Genomic DNA, 13,469 nt, shown 5'->3' with positions numbered 1-13,469 from the left:
TGGGTCGGATTAGATTCAGGTATTTTGAAATTGGAAACCATTTGAACAATAACAATATATATTTCTTCCTTCTCTTCTTCTTTGGTGGAAAATATTCAACGAGTCTAAAAACGTGGGGGTGGGATGCAGGACTAATAAAGCATGAAAACTGAATCAAATAATATTCCTCCTAGACGCCTGTGTGTATTTGGATTTTAGGGGTCACTGCACTGGTTTCAATGGCGGCTGATCAAACTGAGTCTTTTTCTTTCTTTTTTTTTTTTATTTTATTTTGGACTAATCAAGTCTGAGACATCTTATCTTATAATAATATCACTCCACATTTGACCTAGTTAGGAAATTAACCTTAACCTACCTCGGATTTTACTTCTTAGTCAATAGTGGGCCAACCAGTCAATTTCAATAGTGCTCTTATTGGGCCCTTGAAGTATCTTTAATTGATCAGGCCATGTTAGGTGCGGTCCACTTAGCCCAAATTTATTAGACATTTCTGAAGCGTTGGGCCCATATATAAAACTTTCGGGCTCGCTCTAAATTCGAATCAAATTGATCGAAATTACTCAGTCTGATTGTATTGTATTGAACTATTGATAAACGCCTACAGTCAACACTATCGTCTATCAATAACTAAGGGCCTGTTTGGTTACAGTTTTGAAAACTGTTTTCTGTTTTTGAAAATTCAAATGGGATTGAAAGTTCGTTTGGTTGGGTGTTTTTAGAAACTGTTTTGTAAAATTGAAAACTGTTTTTGGTTTTTAAAAACTAAAAAACCAAAATTGTTATTTGAAGTTTTGTAAAATTCTTTTCTGTTTTCTCTTTCATCTTTCCTCTTTCTCCGTGCAAAATCCTCTACCAAATGAATTTTGTTTTCATCATTATTTCTTAAAATTGTTTTCAAAATCTAATCTTAAAATCAGTTTTTGAAAGCAAAAAACCAAAACCATTTCCAAACACACTCCACCTTTCCAATTTTGGATGGCAAAAGAGAAGAAAACTAGTCTTACTAATTTGAAACAATAAGGTCACGGTCATGACGTGATGGACCACCACTTTCTTTCACAAAGAAAAATGTGACAAAGCAATGAACTCTTCTGCCTCGTATTGTTTTGTTTCAGTCAAATATTCAGGCTCTGTAGTCTAAAAGTGTGTTTGGATTGAGGGATTTGGAAGGGAAGGGAGGGGAGGGGAGTTTCCTTCCAATTCCCTTGTTTGGATAGTTTATAAAAAATTGAGGCGAGGGATTTGGAAGGAAGATTTCATTAAATTTGTGTCAAAATTCTTTCCTCCCAAAATGGAGTCATTTGGAGGGAAGAGATTACTAATTAAGTTATTTACAAGTTTAAAACCTATTTTACCCCTTGAACATAACACTTAAACATAAAAAATAAGGATAAAATAATAAATTAAACTATTTTTATTTCCTTTCTTTTTTTATCTATCCAAACATGAGCCATTCTCTTCCCTTCTCTTCCCTCCCTTCCCTTCCCTCCAAATCCCTCAATCCAAACACACTCTAAAACTACAGACGACCCGCTCTAGAGGCTTTTATTGTCCCTACAATTTATTTATTATTAAATCACAAATGTGTTTTGATTGGATTTACGGGTCCAATGATAATTTTTTTTTTATCTTAGATAAAAACCAAATTGGATGTTAAAAAATACATAAAATATTTATGTACCGTTGATTTGATTTTGTCCCAATTTAAAAATCGAATTGGACATTAAAAAGACATGGAATATTTATGGGGAAAAATTTTAGATTATTTATATGTCGTATATTAATATTCAGTCCAATAAATATAAATTGGTCTGTAAAACTATAATCATTTTAATTAAATTATATATATTATTTTATATTACTAAAAATTGACAAATAACAAGAAAAATAAAGATATCTTTATAATCATTAGTTTTATGACTGACCATGAAATAGTAATTAGTAGATTAAGTAGTTACAATTTAACTATAATTAGCTTTGTTTTTCCTAACTGAATTTGTGGCCAATAATTTTCGGTTCATGAAGCATACGACATGAATAAAATGCTACGTACAGAAAACTGAAATTAAAATGAAATAAATAAAGACAATTAGATTTAGTATTTTAAATAAATAAATTGAATAAGTAACAACTTTTATTGATAAAGGCATGCTGCTTGTGAGAGTATAACTTGGCTGACATACTGAACTAACAAGTTAACAACCGCTAGACCAATCAGCAATGTTGGTAAACTTATATATGGTAAACTTTTCATCAAAATCCAAGGGGAACACATGTCCCCTTAGTACCTACGTAGCTCCGTCCCTTGTAATATTGGGTGAGCTATCGAGTGGGGGTAAATCTATTATCCCATATCGCTCAAGGAAATATGTGAATTACATAAATAATAGGCCAAATTTTTAAACAAGTAATTACAAGCGTTTAACCTGGGTTAAAACTAGTATGAGCTGGTACTGGGCTAAGAAGATAAAGCTATGCGGGCCAATATGAACTTATCCAAAGCAGACAAAATATTATTAATGCGGAGAGACGGATGGTTACATCCTTAACCATGCAAATTTTCTTCTCTTATGGCTCCACCTTTACAAGGCAGGATTATGACCTTTGAACTAAATACATGTTATATATATTTATTTATTTATTTAAAATAGCACTGAGAAATACATATTATATTAATTAATTATTTGGAATTATCATTTAACGAAATGCAGGTGTGTTTTTACTTTGTTTTAGTTTTTGGATGAATAAGTAATGACCTATTGATCATATTAATTAGATCTATTAATTAGTCCCCTTGAATTTGCCCAAGACCTTGACCTATTGATCATATTAATGTTGGACAATATTTAATGGAGCAAATAGGAGTAGCCCATTTGGATATTAAAATATTTTATTTTTTATAATTTTTTTAAAAAATTTTGGTGGATAAACGGATGCCAGGCTTGATAATGAATTATTAACTGCCTAGTCCTTCCACCCAAGACTTGAAGTAAAAACCGTGACATTGTCAAACGATAATCAAAAGAAAATTCACTATGTAACAAATTGTTACAACTACACAATTAATTTCTCTCTCACACCTTGATCCCTATTATACCCGAGAGATACACCACAAAGTTATCACCATTTGATCATTATCAACCGCCTCTCAAACCCAAAGAAACAAATAATATAACTTAGGTTACAATCCTAGCAAACAAATATACTATTTATAATAAATAGCAAGTCTTGAAACTTAAAGCTTTTCCCTGAGAAAGGCTGCCTAGTAAGACTCCTATGCCGTTTCGCATAGGCGAGCGTCCGGGCAGCTAAACGCCCATTCAAATGGTAACTCCAAAAAACTCTAAAAACCAACAACAGACTTCACCTCTACACATAATCTGACCCGATACTAAATTTCTGATGAATCCTAGCATGTATCTATCCATGAATCAAGTTATATAGATGGAAATTAATAATTTAAACCAAAATATATAATTGAATTATATATATATATATATATATATATATATATATATATATATATATATATATTATAAATGATTTTTTGGTAGTATATTCCTTAGGAGTTGAACTAGCTACTGTAAAGTCCCAAAGTTCACTTTCAGATTAATACAAATGTTATAAATAATACAGTATAACTTATAAAAAAAGAAAATATGCATTGACGACAAGAATGAAGTCATTCTTTTTAATTTATTTTTCCATAGTCATTTTTTTGATCTTTAAAATTTTTTTATTTTTATCAAATATCAAGTCTTTCTTTATGATTTCACTAAATAGCAACCATTTAGACATTGACACGTGACGTAAGCGTGGATGACGAACCCATATTTGCATCATCAATTAATAATAGTACTCAATACATGACTATATATATGTGTGTGTGTGAATGTTCCATGTTCCACCATTAATTTATAGTCAACTTTCATTTCCTGGAATAAATTTGTCATTTCGTTCGTTGGGATATAATTATAAGGATAATGCTTGAGACTCTCAAAACATGATCCCTAAAAGTCCCTCATTTATTATGAAGGGTTAGATGTGAAGTGAACCATATATATGTGTTTTTAATCAATGGTTATTTTAATGTCACACAGATTTGAAGAACTTTTGGGGTTAAATTTTTGGGGGTCTCTAACATTCTCCTAATTATAAATGTTGTTAGCAAGCTATATATGTCTACCTCGAGTCGGAAAACCAGTCGACATGTTTTAGTGTTTACATGTTGTATTTGTCCAATGTGAAATCGCGCAACTATAGCATAACTCATGTGTACGTCAAACTAGATATCTAGAAGCTAGTACAGTCTTGTACATAAACACAACCTACCCCACGTACACCCAATGGATCCCATATTATTGTACAGATTTGATGGTGGTGTAGAAAATTACTGAACTTTCAACCCAACTCCCACGCATACAACAAGCTTTCTAGAAAAATCAAGGACTACTTTTTTGAGTTCTTTTCTGACCATGGCAAACAGACACTAATTTAGGAGGACTTTTGTGTTGAGTGTTTCCACCACTGATCACACATGAAGGTCCCATTCCCACATAGTGGTCATTGTTTTCATTTGATTAAAATGTACATACTACTTGCATTGCATGTGGAGGACTAAGGACTTTACCACAATATTCCACACCAACTCTTGTGATGTATGACATGACGCACACACTCAACGTCACCATGCATATATAATATATTAGCTAGCCTTGTACTATGTTTATGTTCGCTCATTATCTTCAATGTAATGTAAACATGATAAAGACAACATGTGTCAATTTTTTTTTCTACTCAACAAAAAAAAAAAAAAAGAGTTTTCTTTATGTTTTTAAAACGTGCGGAGTGTTAATCTCGTTTATGTTACGTGTGCTTCACTGGACAATTCCTTCAATGACACCAACTCTCCTCATATGGGCCTCCACTACTCACCCAAAATCAATTAGTAATTCAATTCGTACAACCTAACAAAAATATCCTTTCAGAATGGGCCATAGCCAATGGCCTATCCAACTGAACGATGACTAAATGGGAAATCAAGCTAGATTTACGGGATTACGAATTTGCTTAGCTCCTAAGTTTGATCCAAGCACTTAAATGAATTCAGGTGCTGGACCCTTCGGTTCATTACCTTGCCCACGAAGAGTGACTTGGTAATGGGCTCTTGCTTCTGTCCTAATTAATTGAATGAAAAATGAAGGTCATCTTTTTGTACCCTAAGGCATAATCAACTAACTATTGTACAGAGGTGCAGGTCCATTTAAAATGCTAGGCCCAACACAAAAAGGAAAGCAAATACTGAATAGGGTAATAAAACAAGGCCCAGCCTAAACAAACTTAACTCAGGTCCAATCAGTTTAAGAGCCCACCAAGGAGAGATGGCCGGCTTCACTAGTAGAGGTTGTAGTCGGTTGTCTTTGATCTTCACGAATCAAAAGGACTCCACTTTCTCGAGTAATCAATGCCATGGCTGACAACGGACTTTTCTCTTTCGAAGCAGCGAGTTAGTGTTCGATTGATTTTGGGCTTTTGATCTCCATAGGGGCGGATTTACTCTTGGCCTGGACTCAAACCCACGCTTAAATTTTAAAATAATTTTTTTATCAAATATACTACTAAATACCCAAATTCCAAAATAAACTCATTTATTTTTAATACAAACGAAATCCTAACAAGCTTATAAACGCTAAAACAAGGCAAACGATTGTCTCTCTTTTCTCACAAGTCCATCACATTTTTGTTTCTCTAGTTATCAGTGATAAGCAAGAGGTGGTGAACCAAGCTGTCAATTGCTAAAAATCTCGAATCATTTTTCAATTATCAATTATCATTATTTTATAATTTTTATTGTCTTTTTCCATCTTTTTAAATACATAATTAATAAATAACAAAAAAAAAAAAAAAATGGTTGCGCTGCTCCCACTACCCTTAACCCCCTATAAACTTTGTCTCCCTAAGATAAATTCTGCATCCGCAACTGCTTTTAACTCTTCCTCGATAGAAGTTTGAAACAGTAAGTTACTGCAGCATAATAGAGGGGAAGCTAAGGCTAAGGTATAGGGAGTTCCATAAGAAAAAAAGATTTTCCAGTATAATTTATGAGTTTTTTATGGCGAAACAGACAGAAAAGGTCCAACCCAACAGGAAAGGCAAACCAGCTTAATTCAGTGCAGCAAATATATAATTTCAAACCATATAGAGCATCGAAAAAAAATAATCTCATTCAGTTATTTGGCACAATTTAATGCCAAGTAGATTATTACAAGAACACTCTCCTAATTAAGAACAAGCCACGGCCGAGGAAAGGGGCTTAAATGGGAAAGCGGCATCCCAAGAATATGTAAAAGTGAATGTAGATTGAGGATATATGGGTTGGCCATTGTTAACAAGACACGTAGACCCTGTCTTTGTCAATTCTGAAACGAGTTTTGCACTCTGGAATCCATGGCAGGACAGAGTCAAATCCAGTTGTGTGCATGGACATTTGTTGCTGATTGTCACACTATACTCTGGTTTGCCTGACACATAGCCTCCTGTCTTCGCTTGAGCAATTGTAAATTGTCCTGGCTTGCATTGACAGTATCCTGCAATTTCGGAGTTTTATTACAAAAAACTGGTCAATAATTCACTGAAAATAACAAATATCCTTGGACGCACAAGATCAAGTGAATTCGCGACGTCATTTGTCTCACATGATGCATCTGAAATCATTTATTTACAATTCAATAGCTGTGATACTAGCTGTTGGAATCCTTATCATTACCGCAAATTCACATGTGATCAACACACACACACATATATATTGATTCTTACCTTTCTCAATAAGGCAGAGGAGGAATAGTGCGCAGACGAATTTGAGGGTTGAAGCCATTTGAGAGGAGTAATTTTCTCTATCAATCTCTACTGATCAGTGTTTTTACTCTCTCTTTTCAATGATACAAATGATATCTTACTCGTTCTATATATAGTGGGCTGCATTAAAGAATATGCAATAAATAATAATATTTGCAAATCGGATTTAAATCTACCAATACAAAAAATATCGTTATGTTTTTATGGTAGTGGAATTAATGAGTTGAAATATTAAAAAAATTTGTATCGATTATTACAAGTTTTTTCCTTTTTTTGTGGATAAGGCACCCTGTTGACAAATAATGTAATCCATGCTTTTGAGGTAATGATATTAATGAGTTTATACCTTAAAAATTACTTGAATTAGGTTTTATATCGATTATGACAAGTTTTGTTTTTTTTCCTTTTTCTTTTTTTGGGATAAGGCCCCATGGTGACAAAGCATGTAATTTGTGCTTTTAAGGTGGTCAAAATTAATGAGTTTAAACATAAAAAACTACTTAATTGACTTAGGTTTTGTATCGATTATTATTATTTTTTTCCTCTCTTTTTTCTCATTGTTACTTAAGGCCCCCCGTAATAATCGAAACCAGGTACTCACGTTTAACATGCTTGATTAGTACATTTAAATTTAAAATAAAACACATTTAAAACCTATATCTATATCTATCTATACTTATATATAAAGCAAAGACTCTAACAATTGTTGTTAATATTTTGACACCTATACTGCTATCCCTTTGAGTTGATGCCCACGTGGACTCCTCCCAAGTACTTATCTCTATTTCAAGCACTCAGATATCTCGAAGCTGAATTCCAAGGGAAAAAAAAGGCAAGAAGAAAAATAACCATACGCCTCCCGACGATCCCATCATCAATTCTCTTTCGTTACAACGGTTCAACTCTTCAATTCCTCGCATCATTTTTCTTTTGTTATAACGGTTCAACTCTTCAATGTTAGATTCATCCACTCTCTCTTCCTCTAATACCCAACCAAATCTTTCTGAAGCCAAATGCACGGCAGCCCAATAGTCAGCCTCAAACCCTCAGGTCTCATCGCCTCTCCTTAAAAGCGGAAATTGATGTTTTGTCTTGTTGAGCATTATGAGCTGCGGAGGTTTAGCCGTTTGTGGACGCGAAATTGAAGAAGATAGCTGCCAGGGTTGTAGAGAACGCTAGGTAATTATAATAATTTTGAATCTGCATCCCAATAATGGTATTCTTTTCTTGCTTTAGGGCTTTCCCACCCCCAACTGATGATAGACCACCCGACACTGGTTCTGTATGAATCTCATGGAAGAAATTTGGTTGTCTATTCTCACGTCATACTTACTATGATAATTTTATCCTGGTAAACAAGCGTTATTTTCCCTAAATCTTTGCAAAAGTTATTGATTTTATTTGATTGTGAAATCATACTGCAATGAAAAATGCCTGATATGTCTCTCCTTGCGTTTCTTATCTCTACGAACTATTATAGAATGATTTATCTCATTTATTGATCAAGATACTTTGTTCTTGCAATCTCTCGGAGGAAATAAGAAATCTAATGTTTGGTTAACTGTACCAAGTTATTTAAAGATTGAAGAATATTTTCTCCGATTTGAAGGCTCTTATATTTTGTTTGGAATTTGCTAATGTCATTGTGATTGGTTGGTCAATGGGGATTTGCAATTGTGCTTTTCTAATTTTTGTTGTTGCTTGGCTTAATAACAGATGTCGGAAAAGCAAGTGGACAATTATATTGTTGTCAATGGTCGTGCTACCATCACAGTCATTCAAAATAGACATCGATGTTTTAACTTTACAGGCGAGATTTGTAAGAAGAAGCTTATCCTTACAAAGCTTGAAAATATTTTTCGCTGCAATTTATGCAACATGAACTCAATTTTTCCAACTACCAGGTATTCGCATCGTGATTACAATAAATTTTCTCTGATACGCTTTAGTTTACTGGATATTCCTAAAGCAATACATGTTTCTGCAGTTTCAAGGTTATGGTTCAATAGTTGAATGGTGTCCAAATGATAAAGAAGTACAAATGGCATAGCTTTTCTGTGCTAAGTTTGACATTTGCTGAGCATGGTGTCCAAATGTTTGTATGGATACTCTTTTGAGGCTGAGTTGTGGGAGTGAATTAGCTGTTGATATATGTTGTTTAATGAAAATTGTAGGTTAGTTTTGGGAATATTGAATTCGGATGCTCTAATTTTGAACACACCAGTGCATTCAAAGCTTCGATGTAACTCAGGCCGTGAAACCAATATGACCAAACTTTCACAGGGGATTGGAAAAAAAAGTTTCTCAAATGCCGCATTAATAAGACAAAAACAGAAAGAACATAACCTGTGTAAATTTTTCACTGAAAATTCTTTTTCTTTGGTGCTCTTCTAAGTTTCGTTGTTAATTGGTTGGATTTTTAATAGTGGATTGATATTGCAAATTTTAGGTTCTCCTACTGCTCCGAGCATGTGAAGCTGTGTGCGGCAGCACAAAAACAGATCGCAAGAAAATTTCGGTTGATGTACTATGCACTGAACAAGAAAGCCGCAATTGAAATGGTTCAGAAAAATATATTAAACGAAATATGGAGCAAAAAATAAAATGTATAAGGTGAAATATAAAAGTAGAGATGCATAAACTCTAAAAAAATAATAATTGATCAATAATTACATCTAAAAAAAATATCAATTCCAATATAAAAAAATAAAAAAAAAACCCGCGCGATGCGCGGGGGTTCGGACTAGTATATATATATATGTAAATCCATTGTTTGATGTTTTGAGCTTAATTTTGCTGGTGGGCCTAAGCGCATACTATAAAGCAGGCTGTATTTTTGCTGCCCTTTTTAGAGCCCATCACAACCACAACAACAATCAAGCCCAACTAGTTTTACTGGAATGGCCCAAAAGCTCACCACATAAGTTTACACTCAAAAGTCAAAACTCCCTTGGTTTTCCCTCTCCCAAACACACCCTTTTAAAGTAAAGCATTCCTCATCTTTATCCACCACATCAAAATCAAAATATTTTTAAGTATTCAATGCGTGTAATCTCCAACTACCTCACAAGTCAAAGCAAACATTGACGCTACCCATAAGAGATAAATAAAACTCAATCATTAAGGAAGATATTACCCCAAAACCTGTAATTGGGTCATCTTCATTAGCCATCAAAGACATACAGAGATTAAAAAAAAAAGGTGTGGATATAAAAATTTAGACTGGACGTGGAGTCAATTGGAACCCAAAATTCTATCCTTAGACTATTTGTTGTTTAAAAAGTTTGCATAAAGCAAATTTCAAATTTGTTTATGGGATCGTTGGAGTTCATTATTCGTTAATCGTTCGAGTGAAAATGACTTTGGTTTGGTGCTTATAGTCCACAGCTCTGTTTTAGAAGGTAGATCAATTAGAAAACTGATGAGTCATCAGTTTATGATGAACTGGAGGTTGCTTACTCGTGTGAGGAGTTGAAATTGTGGTTAATGGGATTAATTAAGTTAATTAATTAAGAGAGGTTTACTGGGTTTTTAGGATTGTTTGATTGATTGGAAACTAACCACGTAGGGCTCTTATAATTATGCATTAAATACAAAGGCTTACGTGCCTCTTTTATAATAAACAATTAATTGTGTTTGTTAATTTTGAGGGTGACGCTACAATTCTTTTTGCTAGAAATTTGTTATAATTCCCCCTTAAAAAACCTTGTTAAATCATGATTTTCCCCCCTCAAATAGCACATTAGTATTTAGAAGTTAGGATTTACTATTTAGAGTTTATGATTTAAGGTTTTTGTGTTTTTTTTTTTAAAATTACTATCATCTAATATTATTAGCATCCAAAATACCTTAACATATTTTAAACCATAATTTAACATAATTTTAAGGAGAATAAGTAGTCGATTATGGCTAAAAGAATTTTGGCCCCCAACCCGTTATTTTCGCTGAAAGAATTTCATGATCAATCTATATTTATTCTGATTCTGATGAACAATCTATATTTATATACTTCTTTTGTTTGGCCTTGGTGTCAGTTTATTTTTCAGGTAAGCAACAGGAAGTTCATGTCATTTTCAAATTAAACCCATTCCGCTTTGTTTGGGCTGGTGTGGATAGCAAGGATAAACTAAAATGTACAAAATATGAAAGTGAAATCATAGCTGCTATTTCAGGCTTCTCAGAGATTCTTTCTTTGCAACTCCCAGAAAATGACAAAAAGGTGGTTTTTTTCTTAGGCCTATCAAGTCAAATATGCTAAATCTCTTACCAAGCTCATCAGAATAAGAAAAATGTCACCAATTCTTTGGTGGCATCTTTTTATTTGCTTGAATCCCAACTTAGCACAGCGCTTGACTCGCTACAACTATCAATCGTAGGGAAAAAATAACCAGATACTTGTGGTTTTGGCTAGTACTAGTGGAACCGTACCGATCAATTATCGATGATTATTTCAATTATCTATCGGCCCTAATTTTTGCCTGCATGAATGTTTTTTGAAATTTTTTTATTGTCCAGCCTCACTCTCTTCAAAGTTCAAACTACCTCCTCAAGTTATTAAACGATGAAATCCAGTTTGAGTAATTTAGTGGAATGATTCATCCCTGGTGTCACAACAACCAAATATGATAACATGCTATTTGTCACATTTAATCCAAAATATTTACACTACTCAGAGTTAATGTACAATATATCACACACTATAATCTCTCTTCCCAAAGCAAAATTAAAAATTAAAAACGAGTGAAAACATTTTATAAAACAAAAAATCCTAATTGAGGTTAGGATTTGGCCATTTGGGTTGCTATGATTTTTTTATTTTTCACAACCTTGTCAGTTGCAAATGTTGTCACCTTGCCATATCCAAACGATGTCTTTCAGCGCCGGCCGTACATCCTCCCCGCAAAACTTCGCATACTCCAAAGTGTCCCCTGCTGACTTTGACAATTCCACCACCGCCACGTTCGGCGCCACCTCGAAAACCTCCGCCGTCAACGCCAATTTCCCCTTTCTCCCCTCCGACGGCCCTTGAAGCCTCACTTTGAAATCCTTCACTTTCGCTACCTTGAAATTCATCGCCTTGGCAACCCCTTCAAGCTTCCCCAGGATCGTCAACGCCGAACACTTCGAAGTGAAGATGGAACCCACTCTCCTCTTGTTCTCGAACAGACTGGACAAATCGAACCCCGACGACATGGAGGAGATGAATTCGAACGCATTGAAGAACTTCGGGGAAGAAGGCATTTTCGTATTTTCAGCAGGTTCAGTCTGGTCTTCAGTTTTTTCGGATCCGGGATCTTGGATGGAGAACGCGATGGGCCTTGTGAAACCTTTTCGAAACCACGGGACTCTCATGATCGCTGGGATCGAGATTCTCCTTTCCGGATCGGAGACGAGGATTTTTGAAATTAATCGCCGTGAATCCGTTGAAAACCACGGCGGGAACTCGAAATCTGCCTTGAATACCTTCCTGTACATGTTCATGACGTTCTCGTCCTGGAATGGCAAGAACCCAGCGAGGAGTACGTATAAGATTACACCGCAGGACCAGATGTCGGCCTTAGATCCGTCGTAGCCTTTCTTCCTCAGAACCTCCGGCGCAACATACGCTGGAGTCCCGCACTGGGTGTGTAAAAGTCCGTCGTTCAGGAGCTGCTCAGGCAGGGCCGTTAAGCCGAAATCGGAGATCTTGAGATCTTCGTTCTCGTCTAACAGCAGATTCTCCGGTTTCAAGTCCCGGTGTGAGACTCCTCTGCTGTGACAGAAATCGATGGCGCTGATTAATTGCTGAAAATACTTCCTCGCTTGGTCCTCATTCAACTTACCCTTCGCGACCTTGGCGAAGAGTTCTCCGCCTTTGACGTACTCCATAACGAAGAAGATTTTAGTCTTTGTCGCCATGACTTCTTTGAGCTCCACCACGTTCGGGTGTCGAACCAGTCTCATCACTGAAATTTCTCGCTGGATCTGCTCCATCATTCCTTCTTTCTTCACCATGTCCTTGCGGATTACCTTGATTGCCACGCTCTCCCCTGTCACTACTTGCTTCCCGTAGTACACTTTTGCAAACGTTCCCTTACCCAAGAACCGACCCATCTCGTATTTCCCAAACAGAACTTGTCGCTCCTCCATGATTTAACTTTTGAGCTCAAATAGGTCCCGAGAAATTAATGGGTTTGTTTAATGCTCTGTTTTGAGGGAATCCAGGTGAGGATAGATGATATGCTGATGTTGAAGGAGGCCATGAAAAGGGTGCTTTGATATTAGTTATTGCGTGTGTTTCGATTGATAGTTGAAAGGATGCGTTGATGATGCTGTCTTGTAGCCATTGGAGCACCTGGTTTTCTAGATATGAGAGAGAGAGAGCCGCAGGAAAGAAGAAAGCACACAGAGAGTGAGAGAGGGAAATATCAACGAAGTTTGTTTATAAAGAGTGTTAGAATTTATTTATTTTATATATAAAGAGTCCAAATGAAAGGGAAGACAGTTTTGAATATATTAATTAAAATAGCTGATCTTTATTTATTTTTTTTCCCTTCTTTTAATTTTTATTATGCCTTTTATTGGAGTATTTCTGTGACTTAAATATAATATCTTATATTTTTGTTTGGAAATTC

General features: G+C 35.1%; 2 protein-coding genes across 2 annotated transcripts; both read right to left on the bottom strand.

The window, feature by feature from the left end:
- Positions 1-6,282: 6,282 nt before the first annotated feature.
- LOC120006076 (uncharacterized protein At1g05835-like) lies at positions 6,283-6,874 on the bottom strand. Its single transcript, XM_038855947.1, has 3 exons — positions 6,817-6,874; positions 6,633-6,704; positions 6,283-6,587 (listed from the first exon to the last, which is right to left on the bottom strand). Exons 1-3 carry the CDS (start codon positions 6,872-6,874, stop codon positions 6,283-6,285), a joined length of 435 nt encoding a protein of 144 aa, XP_038711875.1.
- A 4,602-nt stretch (positions 6,875-11,476) lies between these two features.
- LOC120005890 (CBL-interacting serine/threonine-protein kinase 5-like) lies at positions 11,477-13,251 on the bottom strand. The gene has a single exon (XM_038855773.1). It carries the CDS (start codon positions 12,982-12,984, stop codon positions 11,686-11,688), a length of 1,299 nt encoding a protein of 432 aa, XP_038711701.1. The 5' UTR covers positions 12,985-13,251; the 3' UTR covers positions 11,477-11,685.
- Positions 13,252-13,469: the final 218 nt, after the last annotated feature.

Source organism: Tripterygium wilfordii, chromosome 9 (assembly GCF_013401445.1).
Source record: "Tripterygium wilfordii isolate XIE 37 chromosome 9, ASM1340144v1, whole genome shotgun sequence".
NCBI lineage: Eukaryota > Viridiplantae > Streptophyta > Magnoliopsida > Celastrales > Celastraceae > Tripterygium > Tripterygium wilfordii.
Note: the sequence above shows the minus strand (reverse complement) of the source record. Positions and strands in the feature narration are given on the sequence as shown.